General features: G+C 45.1%; 3 protein-coding genes across 3 annotated transcripts; all 3 read right to left on the reverse strand.

The window, feature by feature from the left end:
* On the reverse strand, window positions 1-3,204 carry LOC147315295 (uncharacterized). The gene is made up of 2 exons (XM_086260448.1): window positions 2,473-3,204; window positions 1-56 (listed from the first exon to the last, which is right to left on the reverse strand). The coding sequence occupies exons 1-2, from the start codon at window positions 3,065-3,067 to the stop codon at window positions 1-3; spliced, it is 651 nt and encodes a 216-aa protein (XP_086116574.1). The 5' UTR covers window positions 3,068-3,204.
* Window positions 3,205-8,971: 5,767 nt separating this feature from the next.
* On the reverse strand, window positions 8,972-9,913 carry LOC147315296 (olfactory receptor 11A1-like). Its single transcript, XM_086260360.1, has one exon. It carries the CDS (start codon window positions 9,911-9,913, stop codon window positions 8,972-8,974), a length of 942 nt encoding a protein of 313 aa, XP_086116486.1.
* A 5,417-nt stretch (window positions 9,914-15,330) lies between these two features.
* On the reverse strand, window positions 15,331-16,369 carry LOC147315297 (olfactory receptor 11A1-like). Its single transcript, XM_086260361.1, has one exon. It carries the CDS (start codon window positions 16,367-16,369, stop codon window positions 15,428-15,430), a length of 942 nt encoding a protein of 313 aa, XP_086116487.1. The 3' UTR covers window positions 15,331-15,427.
* Between the last annotated feature and the right edge of the window lie 2,171 nt (window positions 16,370-18,540).

Raw genomic sequence — 18,540 nt, forward strand, 5'->3', positions numbered from 1 at the left:
TTAACAATTCTTGGTGCCGAAACCGGTTGGGGAGGAGAGGAGCGTGCGACTGTGGCCTGGAAGGTGCCAAAACGAACGGAGATCAGCAGCTTATCTGAGTGACAAGCCAGGCGAAATAAAAGGTGAGAGTGCCACCTGTTGATGTTTATCCAAAGGCGCTAAAATTGGAAGTTAAAGCTAAATTTAATTAAATAATATTCACTCAGTATCGGCTTCTTATGTCTGTTCATAGTGATTTTGGGGTAATTAGTGTTAAAACTTTGGGGAATATTGGATTGATTAAATGTATTGCTGTTTATTTTGGGGGCGAATATTGAGTTAAGAGGTTATGTTTTAAGTAAATAAGCGTGTTTATTTTGATGTGGGTTGAGGCCAGCCAGACAAACAGTAGTTCAGGGTATTTGGTTTGTTTGACCAGCAGAAACGCGGTTTCGGGCGTCGAAATAACTGGGGGCGAAGACCCCGCAGTGACGCTTATAATACACTTGAGTAAATTTTCTTAGGACGGGGGCGTGGCCCCTAAGGGCGCAGTTGCTCAGCGTGTGACGGCGACCCCTGATCGTGGACGCACGGCCAGGTTAAAGTTCGGGTGGTACCCGGGGGACTTCGGGCACCCCTTAAAAACTAAAGTGAACAAGGGGTTCACTTTCCTGCCTGCTTTCTTCTCTTACCCAAATCGAACGAATCTTAACAGTTGCCAAGGTGATAGTAATCTCGAAAAACCAGTAAAAGGACTGTGTCAGAGTTAAATCACAGTATGAGGCATAGGGTGCCAATGGTGGGAGCGCCGTTTCCTCTGGGAAGAGGGTGCCGGCTGGCTGAGCAACAGAACCTCTGGCAGGATGGCTCCCTGCCCTAGGTCAGGTACGTGGCAGGGTGTGGATTGGGTGGATTCTTTTACATTTTGATGGAAGCCAGTTAAGTCTAATAATAGATTAAATGCCTTGTTGAGGGTGTCATTTTTAGTATCTATATGAATGTTAAAATGACCCTGAACAGTTGTTTTATGGGAGCAAGCTATTAACAAGCTAGAGTAGACAGGCTAAACATATCCAATTGAGGAGGGGAACAGAGGGTTGGAGTGCCATGCATTTCACGCTAGGACCAATTCTGTTTACATTATGCATTTTTCCCTAAGGCAGTATCATAAGAAGGAATAGCATAATAAAAATAATAATAATATTAATAATGATAATAATACATTTTATTTATAGGTGCCTTTAAGACCCTGAAGGTCATCTTACCATAGCACAAGAACAATAGCAGCAATACAATATAACAAACATGGCAACCAAAAAAAAAATAAGCACAATTCTGAATAAATGGGTTTTGAGATGTGATTTAAAAGAGGTGAGAGAGTGTAAAGGCTTTGAGTCCCGTGGTAGTCAGGCAAGCAGGTGGAACAGACAGAAGAGAAGCTGAAGAAGAGTGAAGTGCACGAGCAGGTGAGTATGTAGTTCAAGTTCAAGTTCAAATTTTATTCGCCACATGCAGTGGCAGGTTTCCCTGCAGTGGAATGAACCCGCCCCCCGACCTTACACACACAACACAGACATCACATGAGGATATAAGTCAGAGAACGGTTGCATTACAGAAAACCACTGAAATGTACACTGCAATGGGAAAGTACAAGAGGAAAAAAAGAGACCTCTGCTCATGCTGGGCTATAGAGGACAGCATGAGAACAGGAAACAAAAAAACTCCTCTGCACAGAAAGCACATAAACGTCCACAGCACAACATTATAGAGCACGTGACCAGCAACAGGGTTGGGTAGGGGATAAGGAGTAATCCCAGGCAACACAGCAGCCATCCTGCCACTGCGCCGACTCTCCAGCGCGGGCCCAGACCCGCCTCGTGTTCCCAGGAGGCAACAAGCATCGAAGGCGTTGGAAGGGGAGGGGGGAGAGTGAGTGCTTATCAGTGTAAGTGTATGTGTGTGCGTGTCCATAGTTCAGCTGAGACAGTGTCCTTCGCCCTATCAGGCTAAGTAAATAGTCTACCAGCCAACCCAGGTGGCCTTGCATGGAATGGGAAGGAACAGAATCAACACAGTCGTTATCAGGGAGTTTTGTTCAGCTCCGGCCTTGAGACCGCAGCTGGCGCCGAAGGGGTATCTGCATTATGATGGTGATTTTTCTTTTGTGACAACTCAGGAGAATTTCAAGCTGTTTTTAACACTCCGACACCGACACTGGTCTCTCAATCTCCCGTTGGATAGCTGCTTTGAAGTTTTGAAATTTAAGCTTAAATTTCAGAACTTACATTTTAACTACTGATTTTATCTACTGTTCTGATTTTATCTGTTTTGATTTTATATACTTTTTTGTTTGTTTGTTTGTTTGTTAATTAGTTAGTTTGTTTGCTTGTTTTAATCAATTTTAAATCATGCTTTTTATTTGTTTTTGTTTCTAATGTCTCTGTAAAGCACTTTGACTCACCTTGTTGAATTGTGCTATACAAATAAACTTGCCTTGCCTTGCGAGTTTCTCCATGATGTTATTTACCTTCAGTTCCGTGGTCTTTTCACTCTTTTGCTCAGAGAGCAGATTCTGAGACCTCACAACCGCAGCCAACTGATCCGCGATGTAATCCAGCTTCCACCCAGAGGTGTTGTTCCGAGTGGATTCTTCCCTGATGTAATCCAATATACGCTCAGAGGTGTTATTCTGAGTATTCACTGCAGCCGTTAGCGCCTCCAAGCTCTTAACCATGCTGCATTCAGTGCGTCCTTTCTGAGAAGCCGCACCTCGTCCCATCGTTTCAATCCCAGCGGGCAGCCTTGTGGGGATTTGAACAGCCGGTTCCGCTTTCTTAATTCTCCGATAAGCCAGGGCCAAGCCAGCTCCGATCAGCAAGAACCCTGTTATCATGGTTCCGAATAGATAGATATCTTCAGCGTCCTCGATCGACAGTCCCGCCATGCACACGACCCTCCAGTTCTGCCACCCGTCCATCGTGTACCCGGCAGGGAAAGTCCCTCCAGGGCACTCAGGCTCTCCCGAGCCCAGACTTCTCGTTGAGAAAAGGGTGTCAATAGCATTCAGAGACCAGTTGATCAAATCCATAATTCTCTTTTAGGTTTTAGAAACAGACTGTGAGAGAGTGTTCCAGGGAAGTGAAATACACATGAGACAAGACAAAGACACAAGAGGCTAAGCAGGGAAGATAAGGGGAAGGAGAAGAGGAGAAAAGTGCGACTGCCTTCGCCGAGAGCCAAACGAGAATGTATGTAGAAGATCAGATAAATATGGAGGAGCGAGGTTATGAAGCGCTTTGAAAGTGAGAAGCGGGATGTTGAAATTGACACGGAGGTGAATCGGAAGCCAATGGAGCTGTTTAAGAACAGCTGTTATATATTCAGTGGATCTAATTCTGGAAATAATACGAGCATCTTTATTTTGAACTAACTGCAATTTATGGAGGGATTTATGAGGTAAACCATAGAGAAGAGAATTACAGTAATCTAAACGAGATGACAAGAGCATTGACGAGTATGGCGGTACTGCTTGCAGTGAGTGAGGGATGAAGACGATTAATATTACGGAGATGAAAGTAGGAAGACTGAGTGATATCATTTATATGTGCTGTGAAGGACAGAGTGTTGTCGAGGATGAATCCAAGACTCTTAACCTGAGGGGAGGGTGTGACATCAGAGTTATCAATGGATAACGAAAAATTTCTGGTTGGGACTGTGGTCAGTTTTGATTTGGTGCCTATTAAAATTAACTCTGTTTTATTGCCATTAAGTTTAAGAAAGTTGTGAGTAAACCAGACCTTGATTTCACTTAAACAGTCAGAAATGGATGTGGGTGGGAGAGTAGCTGTGGGTTTGGAGGATAGGTAGAGCTGGGTGTCATCTGCGTAGCAGTGAAACTGGATGTTATGCTTCCTAAAAATATTACCAAGGGGTAGGAGATAGATGATAAAAAGTAAAGGACCCAGGACAGAGCCTTGGGGTACACCAGAATTAACTGGAGTAGATACTGATCTGTGAGGGAGTAACTGAACAAACTGTGAGCGGCCAGAGAGATAAGAGGTAAACCAGGTGAGTGCTGTACCATTGATGCCAATAGATGCCAACCTGTGAAAAAGGATGCAGTGGAAGATAGTGTCAAAAGCTGCTGTAAGGTCAAGGAGAATGAGGATGGAGATGAGTCCAGAGTCAGCTGCAAGCAGAAGATCATTAGTGATTTTTACTAGAGATGTTTCTGTACTGTGACATGAACGGAAGCCGGACTGAAACTGCTCGTACGAGTAATTTCCAGTGGGATGACGATGAACCTGTGCAGCCACTATCTTTTCCAGAATTTTGGCTAAGAAAGGCAAATTTGAAATTGGCCTGAAATTATTTAGATTGGAGGGATTTGAACCATTCTTTTTCAGTATTGGGGTTATTATTGCAGTTTTAAGAGAAGAAGGAACAGAACCCGATATAAGAGAGGAGTGTACGATATTAGCAATCAGTGGGGTAAGAGACGGGAGTGAGAGTTTAACAAGATTAGTCACCAGTGGATCAACTTTATTTATCCATGAAGCCAGATGACACATACCAATTAGTTAAACTGTAGGAATGTCCTAAAGACATAAAGACCTGGATTGCCGCTAACTTTCTGTTTCTTAATTCAGATCAAACTGAATTTAGAAGCAGCCCTAAACATCTTAGAAATATGGTATCTAAAGAAATCTTACTCTGGATGGCATGACCTTGGTCTCCAGTAACACTGTGAATCTTGGAGTCATTTTTGACCAGGATATGTCCTTCAATGCACATATCAAATAAATATGTAGGACTGCTTTCTTTTGAATGAGCTCTCCCCACTCTAGAGGTGCTCATTGGTCGGCAAATGTGCTGCATTCCTCACCAAACATTGGTGTCATGTTTCTGCTCCTCTGGGCAGAGTCGACCTGGTTTTTTCCTGGGAGCTGCATCTGGGGCTGATTAGGAGCTACAGTATTTAAGACCAGCACACACAACAACTCTTTGCCATATCATCAGCTACCCAGCGTTAGTTCAGCCAACTCATGTACTTCATTGAATCTCATGCTTGTACTTACCTTGTTTCTCTTGTGCTTAGTTGTGTCCATGGATTACTCACTTCACCATCTACATTTCTCCTTCCACTCGGTCACTGGACTTTTACTGCTGTATTCTCCACCCTCACTCCGGTATAGACTCCATTCTTCTCACCTGCTTGCCTCTCTGCACTTGCAATTGGACTTCTTCACGGATTGGAATACCTCAAACTCAACCAGACCTTCTCCAAATTTACTACATGTGCCGGCAGACAAGTAAGCTACTGGGAATCAGTGTCATTGGATAATCTTGCAGACCGTTTAAACCCCACGCTGATACCACTCTCCTCTGTTACGGTCTCTTTGACCATCGATCAATTCCAGTGTCTGTGTTTTTAACGTGCCCCATGGGTCCATCCTGTTTCTGACGGCCTGTGCCATGGCAGATATAGGCTAAGTTCCCAGACAAACCGGCAAGTGACAGTACTGAACTCTCTGCTCCTGAGTTTGTCAAGCAGGACTCAGAATCATGACTTGTCTGCCACATTCTGGGATTTCCCTTAGGATTAGACTGGCTGTCAATCAGAGACTGATCCTTATGTTTGTCAGTCTAAAGACTTTGAATCTGCTCTTTGTGTGCTGTGTTTTGAACCTGCCTGTAAAAGTGTTGTGCCGGCTGCTCCAAGCACTATGTCTAGCTACCTACAGCAAATTTTTCTGTAGTCTGTGTTTTCTCTCGCTGAGCTAACCTCTTCAAAGACTGATGTTTGTATGGGTCAAACATGAGGCCAATACTAAGCCATCTCTTTTTCCTGTGCCAGCTTCCAGGGTGAGGTTAGCCAAGACCCAGTCCGCCTTAGCACCCGGACTAGTTCCACGGGTGGGGGTGGCTTGGGTTCAGTGGGTTTCTGCACCTGTGCCGGGTGCCTGCACCTGTGCCAGGTCCCAGGGCGAGGGTAGCTGAGACCCAGTCCCCTTCTGCACCTGTAACTGTTGGGTTTTGGGGAGGTTATTGTCCAACTAGTTTCTGTGCCTGCAAGCGCTGCAAAGCCCCAGCCAGAGCAATCAGAGCCTTTTGCGAGCCAGAGGTTTTCATGTCATCTGGCCCAGCCATGTCTCAGCGAGAGGTCTTAGTGTCATCTGGTTCTGTACTTGCCAAGCCTGCCACACCGAGTCCTGCACGTCTTGTGCCTGCCATGCCACATCCTGCACTGCCTGCACTTGCCAAGCCACATCCTGCACCATTTGCGCCTGCCAAACTGTCTTCACCCAGGCCGCGGCCAACCACCTGCCAAGTCATTCAAGGATCTTTGCCCATGCTGCCGCTGACCACCTGCCAAGCTGCCTGAGGATGCTTTGTCTCCATCGCCATCGTGGCATGGAGCCTGCCATTGTGTTTTGTTTTGGACTCCTGTGCCCCGGGTTTTGACAACTAGTGATACTTTTTTGTATCCTTTCTGGTCTGTATCAGTTTGTCTCTGCTGGCTTCCTGTTAAATCCAGAATTGAATTCAAAATCCTGCTCCTCACAGGATTTAAATAATCAGGCCCCATCTTATGTTAATGACCTTAAAGACACTTCCGGTGCTGCTCCGAGCTGGCAGCCAGTATCAGCAGCTCCGACCTGAACAAATCCTTCTTTTTCTCTTTAATATATGTTTCTTTGTTGTTTGTGTTTATTGTTTTTGTTTTTCTATTGTGGACTGCTGTCCCCCACAATGGAGCTCAGAATTCTATGGACAATGGTGTTCGTTATTACATTTTTTACAGCGTCTTTGTCCGGAGAGCGCGTGGAGGTCCGACCTCCCATTGTTTACAGCAGCTGTTAGCCCTCGGAGCCTCCGCTGCCCTGCCTACCGCCGAGCAAGCTAACATCCCCCGTGAGGTGAGGAGGAAAAGACGCGGTACTCGGGCCGGGATCGGGCGTCGCAGTAAAGTTAGGAGGTACCGGCCAGCGATTCCATCTGTTATTATGGGGAATGTGAGATCTCTCCCCAATAAAGTAGATGAACTGGCAGCCCTTACCCGACATCAGAGAAGCTACAGGGAGTGCAGCCTGATGTGCTTCACAGAGTCGTGGCTAACTGCGCTAACTCCGGACTCACACGTAAACATGGATGGTTTTCATCTGATCCAGGCCGACAGAACAACGGAGAGTGGTAAGAAGAGAGGAGGGGGTCTGGCTGTGTTTGTGAACGATAGATGGTGTAACTCTGGTCATTTATCTATCAAAGAGACGCTATGCTGTAAGGACATTGAGCTGCTAGCGGTTAGCATGAGACCGTACCGCGAGAGTTTTCATAGCTAATAGCTGTGTATGTCCCACCCTCTGCTAACGCTGCAGCAGCCTGTGAGGTCCTGCACACTGTAACCAGCAGACTCCAAACACAGCACCCTCAGGCCCTTTTCCTGATCTCTGGGGACTTTAATCACATCTCCCTGTCCTCCACTCTCCCCACCTTCACCCAGTATGTTACCTGCCACACCAGAGACAATAAAACATTGCCAACACCAAGGAGGCATACAGCTCATCACCTCTTCCTCCCCTGGGGGGCTCTGATCACAATCTGGTTCATCTCCAGCCTGTGTATAAACCTCTAGTACACAGAGAACCAGTTGTGAAACGCACAGTAAGGAAATGGTTGGCAGAGACTGAAGAGGCCCTGAGGGACTGTTTCCGCTCTACTATGTGGGACAACCTCTGCAGCCCCCTGGAGGATGACCTCAGCAGCATCACAGACTGCATTACGGATTACATGAACTTCTGTGTGGACAACACCGTACCCATCAAAAAGGTACGGTGTTTTTCTAACAACAAGCCATGGATAAATCCTGAAATTAAGGCTCTCCTCAAGGAGAATAAGAGTCTTTAGATCTGGAGACAAACAGGAGCTGAGAGTTGTTCAGAAGAAGCTGAAATGGAAGATAAGGCAAGGAAAGGAAAACTACAGGAGGAAGATGGAAGAGCAGCTGCAACAGGACAACATCAGAGGGGTTTGGAACAGCCTGAAGACAATCTCAGGACAAAAACCAACCCCCCAGGCTGCAGGAGACTTGGGGTGGGTGAATGACCTAAATAAATATTTTAAAAGGTTTGATCAAACACCCACCCCTCCCACAGCATCGTCCCCCCCTGCTGCAATCTCCTTCATCTTCAGGGACGTCCTGTCCTTCATCTCAGGACTTCACACCTCCCAGCTCCCAGTCATTACACCCACCCCCGGCTTCTGTGGACTCCAACATACACACCACTCCCCCAAAATCCACTCTTACTATCTCAGCACTTCAAGCGAGGAACGAGCTTCGCAAGATCAAGGTGAGGAAGGCTGCAGGTCCAGATGGCGTCAGCTCCAGGCTCCTGAGGTGCTGCGCAGATGAACTGTGTGGCATCCTAGGTTATCCCTTCAACCTGAGCCTGTCACTGGGGAAAGTACCACAGCTGTGGAAGACCTCCTGTGTGGTACCGGTACCAAAGACCTCCCATCCCAAGGACCTCAGCAGCACTGTACTGCCCTATATTGCATCTTAATTTGTTTTTATATAATTGCGTGAAATGAGTCTTGAGTTGAATGTTTTTTAATAGGCAAAAAATACTTAAATAAGAAAATGGCGAATTACATTTTTGTCTTCTTTTTTTTTCTGCTGATCTGAAAATTGATCCGATCAGTGACGAAAAAAACGTGATCCAATCCAAACTATGAGACTTTTGATCCTTTGCACCACTAAACATCACTCACTGTAACAGTTCAAAATGAAACAGATTACCAGAGTTACTGTACCACATATTAAAACCCTTATTTGTAGCGCACCTGCAGAATTTTGCCTGTTTTTGTTTTGTTTCATTTTTTAACTATGAAGACATCAAAGGTTTTACTGTGTTCAGTTCATGAAATCTGTTCATACATCAAGATTTGCTGCAGTTAGTTTTACTATTAGCACGGATATAATAACAGGGTGTTACATGTCAGCACAGAGTAGTTTTTTGCAGGTGAGAGAGATTTTGGACAGGGTCAGTCCATACATTAAAGGGTTGAATACAGGTTGACATGTTAGAAAGTATAATGATAAAAATATCCTCAGCATGCTGGGTACACTGTTCATGTTAAACCTGCTCTGCAGAATTTCAAAAAAGCAGCCGAAAGAGAAGTTGAGCAGAGAAGCGAGGTGAGGCGTGCAGGTGCTGACGGCTTTCTGTCGGGTCTGTTTGGATCCAGAAAAACAGATTTTAAGGATCCTCATGTAGGTGTAGAGAATCAGAGATACAGGGCATAGGATAACGAGAGGAGTGGAAATGAGTCCATAGATGTTATTGACTGTGGTGTCAGAACAGGCCAGTTTAACAATGGAGTAGTTGTCACAGTACACTTTGTTAATGATGTTCCCACACAGCTGCAGAGGAGCACTCAGAGAAATCAAAACAGTGATTACAAGAAATGAGGAAAACCACGTTAGAACAATGAGCATGGATACCTTGCATGGACTCATACGTGTGTGATATTGAAGAGGAAAACATATTGCAAGATATCTGTCATAAGACATGACGGCTAAGTTAGCAAGCTCTGCAGTTCCATATGTGTGCACACAGAAGATCTGCAGGAAGCAGAGAGGAGCAGAAACAGTGTGAACATCAGAGAGGATCTGAACCAGGAGGGACGGAAACAGCCCTGTACTACCATACAGCTCATTCACAAACAGGCTGCACAGAAACATGTACATAGGTTCATGTAAGCTTCTGTTCACACAGATAACCACAATCAGCAGGACATTGGCAGTAATGATTAAAAAATATAAAGACATAACGATCACAAAAAATAAATATTTCAAATGCCCGCTGTCAAAATAGGCACTGAACACCAAGAATGAACTCTGAGATGAGTTTACCGTCATCCTCCTCTCCATTCAAAAAACAAAGGTAATACTGTTTGCAGGATCCATATTATTTATCATCACATCATATAACCACAGGTTTTCAAAACAGTGAAACTCCAACAAAGCAACAGACATGAAACAGTTGGGGAAGAATTTCACTGATGATAATCCATCATGGTAAATGTCCAGCGCTTACCATTCAACAGAGTGCTTAGGCAACGTGGGTTATGACATTGTACTCAGACCCCTGAATCACTCCCCACTGAGCTAAAGTTCTGCTTCTGCTTCTTCACAAACTCTGTTCTGAAAACACGCCCACTGTGGCACACTGACCTCATGACTGAAAGAATGCCCCAAGGGTCAGAAAAAAAATCCTTCATGAAAACACAGGTGGAAAAATTATCAGGTCGCCCAATCTTTTAAGCTATGAGTGCTCAATTCACCTCCTCAGAGACTTCATATGATCACAAGAAATCAATGTGTAAACTACAATTCAATAAATAATTAGATCAAACACATGTGAGACTAGGAAAAGTCAAACAATCAGCTGTACTCATTTATGAAGGAACAAAAATGAATTCACACAAGTCACTGAAGGTGTTTACATCACGACATTTGAATATTTATTGTATAGACTTTATTCGAAATGGCGCCATGAAAGGGAGCCGGAGATCGACAGACGGATTGGGGCTGCAGCTGCAGTAATGCGGACGCTGCACCGGTCCATCGTGGTGAAGAGGGAGCTGAGTGTAAAAGCGAAGCTCTCAATTTACCGGTCGATCTACGTCCCTACCCTCACCTATGGCCACGAGCTGTGGGTAGTGACCGAAAGAACGAGATCGCGGATACAAGCGGCAGAAATGAGCTTCCTCCGAAGGGTGGCTGGCCTCTCCCTTAGAGATAGGGTGAGAAGGTCGGCCATCCGGGAGGGGCTCAGAGTAGAGCAGCTGCTGCTCCACATCGAAAGGAGCCAGCTGAGGTGGTTCGGGCATCTGACAAGGATGCCCCCTGGGCGCCTCCTGGGTGAGGTGTTCCAGGCATGTCCCACCGGGAGGAGGCCCCGGGGCAGACCCAGGACACGCTGGAGAGATTATATCTCTCGGCTGGCCTGGGAACGCCTTGGTGTTCCCCCGGACAAGCTGGAGGAGGTGGCTGGGGAGAGGGAGGTCTGGGCCTCTTTGCTTAGGCTGCTGCCCCCGCGACCCGGCCTCGGATAAAGCGGATGAAGATGGATGGCGCCGTGAAAGAAAACTTGCCTTTACATTTGGTCTCAACACGCCATTTAACTAGTCACCTGACCTCTCCGCTGATTCTGTTTCACTATAACTTCAGTGTTTTGAATGAAGTTGTGCAAAACACTCAGAAGACATTAGAGCATCTCAAAGGAATCATTTTTACCATTTGTGATATCAGGATCATCTTCAAGCATTGGATGGTGGTGGAAAAGCTGGTGCTTTGCAAAGGCAGGAAAGATGGCAGAAAAACTGTCATCCTGGTGCCGGAAGGGTTTGCTGCTCCATCTTGTGGAGGAGGGGACAAAAAGAAGAAACTGGTGTGAGGAATCATTATTCCTATGTTTGCAAATGACTGATATGGATATGAAGACTGGCAACATGGTGCCAGGAATGTGCACTGTTATATCTTGTGAAAGATGGTTAGATGCAGGGAAACTGGCATCTCAGTAGGGAAAACTTGCTGCTACATTTGTGAAAGAGGGATAGAAGGAAGAGAAACTGGCATCCCGGTGCCAGAAAATTTTGCTTCTACAAATTGCAAAGGAGAGATAGTAGAAAAATAAAGTGGCAACCCGGTGACAATAAGTTTTTGTATTTTTGGAGAAAATGGTTGATGGCAGAAGCTGCCAATCCAGTGCCAAAAGAGTAAACTGCTGTACTTTGCAAAGGAAGATCAGGGAAGAAAGAACCTGGTATCGCAGTGAAAAAAGTTTTGTTTTGCATTTGCAAATGAGGAATAGAGAAAGAGAGCCTGACATTCGTTTTGACATTCTTTATGACATCCTAGTGCCAAAAGGAATGTCTGCTGCTTAGAATATGTGGGCTAGATGTGGAGAAACTGGCAACCCAGTGGTAGAAAAACTTGCTTCTGCATTTTGCAAATGAGAAACTGGCATTCCGGTGTCAGGAAGTCTGCATATTGCAAACATGACATCCTAAAGGCAGAAGAGTTCCCTGCTGCTTTTTGTAATGATAGATGCAGAAAAGCTTGTTGCTGCATTTTCAAATAAGGGATAGAGAAAGAATGTGGCATCCCTGTGCCGAAAGGGTTCACTATGAAGGACCAATGTGGAAAAACATGCATACCAGTGGCACGAAATTTGCTGCTGCATATGCAAAGGAGGGATAGAGAAAGAACCGGACATCACAGTGCCAGAAGGGTTCACATCTGCTTTTTCCAACGATAGGTGCAGAGAGACTGGCAACTCAGTGCCAAAAGCATGCTGCTGCATTTGTAGAAGATGAGCTTGTTTTTTTTTTTTTAAATCTTTGCAGAGAAACTGGCATGACGGATAGAGAAGGAGGGATAGAAAACATCGAAACTGGCATCCCGTGGCTAGCAGAGATAAACTGGAATGGAGGAGCAGCAGAGGATGGAACTGGTGACTGATGTCCAAGCTGCACATTAAATGGTGTTAGGAGGCAGGTGCACAGAACTGAGCTTGTCCCTGCTACCTGGCACTGACGAGTGGGTGGAGCTAAAAAGTACGCAGTAGCTTTTTCAATTGGAGCTTTCATTTGCTTCTGCATGAAGAAGACTTTGGATTAACATTTGGTTAAGTAGGTTAAGAAGCAGTTGAAACCGAGCTACTCTGGAGACCTTACGTAAGCGTGGGTACAGCGTGGCTTCTGGGTCCTGTGTTGGCATCCGTTGGCTTTTCGGCTAACTGGCCCGGCCAGTGGGCCTGTCTCCGAGCAATGTGAGTGGAGCTGTGATGGGGTTTCTCTTCACCATGGAAATGTTTCTGCGAACATACACCACTGGTGTCTTCTGTGGACGTCCTGGTCTTTTTGCATTGCTGATGGTACAGTGTACCAGTGCTTTCTTTCTTTTTCAGGATGTATCAAACTGTAGATTTTATCACTTCTACTATTGTAGAAGTGAAAAAAAAGATGTTTTCTTGTTTCACCTGCACGGAGAGCTCCTTTTGACCCCATGTTGTCTGTTCACAGCAAAATCTTTCAAATTCAAGCACCACAGCACAAATTAACTCCAGGTCTTTTATCTGCTTAATTGATAAGGACAAGAACTGCCTGTTCATGAAATTGTCCAATTGTCCAATAACATAAGGTGGCACATGTTAAGGAGCTGAAACTCTTAAACCTTTCATCCAGTTTTAATGTGGATACCCTCAAATGAAAGCTCAGAGTCTACAGATAATGTCCATGTTTATTATATTCAGTAATATGATGGACATGGATATTACTGAATTGGAATATGTTTCAATAAACAGGTAAATAAACAAAAGTTCTATCATTCTCCGGATATATATGGACCTAACTGTATCTTTGGCAAAGGGAGGTGTGTAGTTGTTCCAGTGACTTTTCCTGCCTTTCCAACATGATCAACCTGAAACAAACCAGTAATGTAAAATCAATAGTGGTGCAATGGATCACGGTTGATCCGTAATCCAAACCGATCTCACTCTGCGGTTCGGCACGCACGTGATCCGAATATTCGAAAAAGAAGGATAAAATATGTGTATGGTGCACGTGGTCAGTCTGTCAAGCGATAGCTATGGCCAGCGCTAGCGGTCTAAGTGGAGGAGCAGAGGAGTTTGCGGTATTTAAGCAGCCCTTCGTTGCCAAATCCGACTCGGCTACAGCTATTACAAAAGCTATTGGGGTGTTTAGTTGCAGACGGGAGACCGTATTCTGTTTTGCAAAAGAAGGGGTTTAAACTAGTCAACGTGTTAGTTGATGCATTGACGCCGTGCAGCCCCACGCACGGGGCGATCCGCGGTAACTAGTTAACGCAGATCTGCCATGTTAATGCAGTTATGGCATTAATGTCATTTTAACAAGATTTACGCTGACAGCACTAGTTTAAACTATGATGAACGTGCTTGAGCCACGCTATGGCATCCCGTCGCGCGTCCACTCATTATATCACAGCGGAGTGGTAGATACAAAGCCCTGTACTGCCCTATATTGCATCTTAATTTGTTTTTATATAATTGCGTGAAATGAGTCTTGAGTTGAATGTTTTTTAATAGGCAAAAAATACTTAAATAAGAAAATGGCGAATTACATTTTTGTCTTCTTTTTTTTTCTGCTGATCTGAAAATTGATCCGATCAGTGACGAAAAAAACGTGATCCAATCCAAACTATGAGACTTTTGATCCTTTGCACCACTAAACATCACTCACTGTAACAGTTCAAAATGAAACAGATTACCAGAGTTACTGTACCACATATTAAAACCCTTATACGATATCCAACTCTATATATCTTTTAAACCGGAAGAGGCTTCTAAGCTGCGGCTTTTAAATGTGTGCTTGGAAACCATTAAAGGCTGGATGGCTGAAAACTTCCTCCAACTAAATGAAAGTAAAACCGAAGTCCTCTTATGCGCCCCAGATAGACATAGACCCAGTATAATAAATGCTCTTGGTCCTCTTTCAACGTTTGTAAAACCATCTGTCAGGAACTTAGGGATTATCCTTGATCCTGCTCTTACGTTAGATAGTCATGTTAAATCTCTTGTTCGGTCTTGCTTTTATCATTTAAGAAATATTTCTAAATTGAGCTCCATAATATCCTATACCGAACTGGAGATTGTTATTCATGCTTTTATCTCTTCACGACTGGACTATTGCAATTCCCTGTTTACTTGTCTAAACAAAGGTTCCTTGGAGCGTCTGCAGATCGTTCAGAATGCTGCAGCAAGACTTTTGACGAAAGTTTCTAAATTTTCACATATAACACCGTTGCTTATGCAGTTACATTGGCTTCCTGTTGAATTTAGAGTCCAGTTTAAGATTTTGGTTTTAACTTTCAAGGCTCTTCAACAACAAGCACCACCATATATTATTGAACTTTTACAGCCCTATGCCCCTAGTAGGTCTCTGAGGTCGAGTAGTCAGGGCCTACTTGTCACTCAGTATACGAGACTGAAAACTAGGGGTGATAGAGCTTTTGCTACTGTGGCCGCCAGACTGTGGAATTCCCTTCCTCAGGACTTACGATCCGCTGATTCATTGATTACTTTTAAAAAACAGCTAAAAACACATCTTTTTAAAACTGCCTTTTGCTAACTTTGTTTGTATTTTGTCTTTTTAATCTGTTATATCTTGTAAAGCACTTTGTGATCTCTATCTAGAAATGTGCTATATAAATGAAATTTTACTTACTTACTTACTTACTTATTTGTAGCGCACCTGCAGAATTTTGCCTGTTTTTGTTTTGTTTCATTTTTTAACTATGAAGACATCAAAGGTTTTACTGTGTTCAGTTCATGAAATCTGTTCATACATCAAGATTTGCTGCAGTTAGTTTTACTATTAGCACGGATATAATAACAGGGTGTTACATGTCAGCACAGAGTAGTTTTTTGCAGGTGAGAGAGATTTTGGACAGGGTCAGTCCATACATTAAAGGGTTGAATACAGGTTGACATGTTAGAAAGTATAATGATAAAAATATCCTCAGCATGCTGGGTACACTGTTCATGTTAAACCTGCTCTGCAGAATTTCAAAAAAGCAGCCGAAAGAGAAGTTGAGCAGAGAAGCGAGGTGAGGCGTGCAGGTGCTGACGGCTTTCTGTCGGGTCTGTTTGGATCCAGAAAAACAGATTTTAAGGATCCTCATGTAGGTGTAGAGAATCAGAGATACAGGGCATAGGATCGTGAGAGGAGTGGAAATGAGTCCATAGATGTTATTGACTGTGGTGTCAGAACAGGCCAGTTTAACAATGGAGTAGTTGCCACAGTACACTTTGTTAATGATGTTCCCACACAGCTGCAGAGGAGCACTCAGAGAAATCAAAACAGTGATTACAAGAAATGAGGAAAACCACGTTAGAACAATGAGCATGGATACCTTGCATGGACTCATACGTGTGTGATATTGAAGAGGAAAACATATTGCAAGATATCTGTCATAAGACATGACGGCTAAGTTAGCAAGCTCTGCAGTTCCATATGTGTGCACACAGAAGATCTGCAGGAAGCAGAGAGGAGCAGAAACAGTGTGAACATCAGAGAGGATCTGAACCAGGAGGGACGGAAACAGCCCTGTACTACCATACAGCTCATTCACAAACAGGCTGCACAGAAACATGTACATAGGTTCATGTAAGCTTCTGTTCACACAGATAACCACAATCAGCAGGACATTGGCAGTAATGATTAAAAAATATAAAGACATAACGATCACAAAAAATAAATATTTCAAATGCCCGCTGTCAAAATAGGCACTGAACACGAAGAATGAACTCTGAGATGAGTTTACCGTCATCCTCCTCTCCATTCAAAAAACAAAGGTAATACTGTTTGCAGGATCCATATTATTTATCATCACATCATATAACCACAGGTTTTCAAAACAGTGAAACTCCAACAAAGCAACAGACATGAAACAGTTGGGGAAGAATTTCACTGATGATAATCCATCATGGTAAATGTCCAGCGCTTACCATTCAACAGAGTGCTTAGGCAACGTGGGTTATGACATTGTACTCAGACCCCTGAATCACTCCCCACTGAGCTAAAGTTCTGCTTCTGCTTCTTCACAAACTCTGTTCTGAAAACACGCCCACTGTGGCACACTGACCTCATGACTGAAAGAATGCCCCAAGGGTCAGAAAAAAAATCCTTCATGAAAACACAGGTGGAAAAATTATCAGGTCGCCCAATCTTTTAAGCTATGAGTGCTCAATTCACCTCCTCAGAGACTTCATATGATCACAAGAAATCAATGTGTAAACTACAATTCAATAAATAATTAGATCAAACACATGTGAGACTAGGAAAAGTCAAACAATCAGCTGTACTCATTTATGAAGGAACAAAAATGAATTCACACAAGTCACTGAAGGTGTTTACATCACGACATTTGAATATTTATTGTATAGACTTTATTCGAAATGGCGCCATGAAAGGGAGCCGGAGATCGACAGACGGATTGGGGCTGCAGCTGCAGTAATGTGGACGCTGCACCGGTCCATCGTGGTGAAGAGGGAGCTGAGTGTAAAAGCGAAGCTCTCAATTTACCGGTCGATCTACGTCCCTACCCTCACCTATGGCCACGAGCTGTGGGTAGTGACCGAAAGAACGAGATCGCGGATACAAGCGGCAGAAATGAGCTTCCTCGGAAGGGTGGCTGGCCTCTCCCTTAGAGATAGGGTGAGAACACTACAATGAGCGGGTGGAGGGAGGTTTGGAGTCTTCTCTCACCCCCATTCTCTGCGGCCTGCTGGAGCGGGAGGGCTAGTAGGAGGAGTTGGCCGTCCGACTGCGGTCTGGGGTGTGGGGCCTCCCTGCTGCTGCGGAGTCGGGGCGGTCTGCCTCTCCCCACCGCAGGGAAAAGGGTAACACCACCTGGGTCTGGGTGCAATTCCCCCCTCCAGGGGCAAGGGTACCTAGACCCGGTTTGTAGAGTACGCTTGGGGAGTGTGATCGTGTGTACAGCGTCTCTTTATGTCTGTCTCCACGTTGGTTGAGTGTGGAGTGAGTGCATATGAGAGCATGAGGGTGGGAATGGATGTTTGTGTCTGTGTGTGCCTGTATGTCTGTGTCTATATGTCAGGTTGGGTATCAGACGCCACCTCTCTGGGGACACCTCAGGCCCTCCAAGGTTTGGAGGCCTATCTCCACCCACCACCACTTCCCCTGCCGGTGGCGGACTCCCTCAGGTGTCGGTGTGTTGGTGGTTCTTTGTGTCTGGGGGTGGGCGTCCAGGTACACACCGGCTCACTCCTTGGCGGCCGCTTGTCAGGGCCTGGGGCCTGGGGCTCGCTCGGGCCCCTTTGGAGGTGGGGTGCCCCCGGCCTCTCGGCCTAGGGCTCGGTCACTCAGGCGCAGCTGGGGGCCGGCGGAGCTCACGGGCGCGTCACTGCAACTCCCCCTGGCTTCTGCTCCGCGGCTGCTGAGTGAGCCCTCATCTGGGACTCTCCTCAGCTCTTACTGGGACAGTGGCGCGGCTGCCCCTCTGTTGGTCTTCCATGGTCTCTTGTGTTCTGGGGGCCTCTGGATGTCTGGAGTTTTGATCTCCTCCATACCTGCTTCATACCCTGGAGGACGGGGCTGTGGCCCCCCCCACACTCCCTAGCAGATCATTACATGGAGAAACCTTTGGAATGCAAGCATGCTGATCCACACAGGTATGCACACATGGGTATTCACAGACGCGGACTAAAGCTTTCTTGGCTGCTGCCTCAAAGCACACTGTGCGCTGTCTATCTTGCGTGCTGCACAATATCGTTTATTATTTAGTAAATATTGATATCTATGGCTAGCTAGTTTATTGTGATGGTGCTTTGTTTTCTCTATTATTATGTTGCTCTTTGTTGTTTGCTGTCTCCTCTGTTTGTTTTTGTTTGTTTGTTTGTTTGTTTGTTTTTTTTCTCCATACAGGTGACCCAGGAGTTTTTTTTTGTTTTTTTTTTGTCTCTCTTCTCCCCCCTTCTCACCGTCTCTTCT

This window comes from Aulonocara sp. 'chitande type north' Nkhata Bay, linkage group LG14 (assembly GCF_057382095.1).
Source record: "Aulonocara sp. 'chitande type north' Nkhata Bay isolate Kocher_YH1m ecotype deep benthic linkage group LG14, A_spYH_male_GT1.1, whole genome shotgun sequence".
Taxonomy (NCBI): Eukaryota; Metazoa; Chordata; class Actinopteri; order Cichliformes; family Cichlidae; genus Aulonocara; species Aulonocara sp. 'chitande type north' Nkhata Bay.

Coding starts and splice junctions, on each gene's coding strand:
- LOC147315297 (XM_086260361.1), bottom strand. CDS start 16,369: ATGGAGAGGAGGATGACGGTAAACTCATCTCAGAGTTCATTCTTCGTG.
- LOC147315296 (XM_086260360.1), bottom strand. CDS start 9,913: ATGGAGAGGAGGATGACGGTAAACTCATCTCAGAGTTCATTCTTGGTG.
- LOC147315295 (XM_086260448.1), bottom strand. CDS start 3,067: ATGGATTTGATCAACTGGTCTCTGAATGCTATTGACACCCTTTTCTCA. Junction 57..2,472: donor GGAGAAACTCGCAAGGCAAG/GCAAGTTTATTT, acceptor GGCACCTTCCAG/GCCACAGTCGCACGCTCCTC.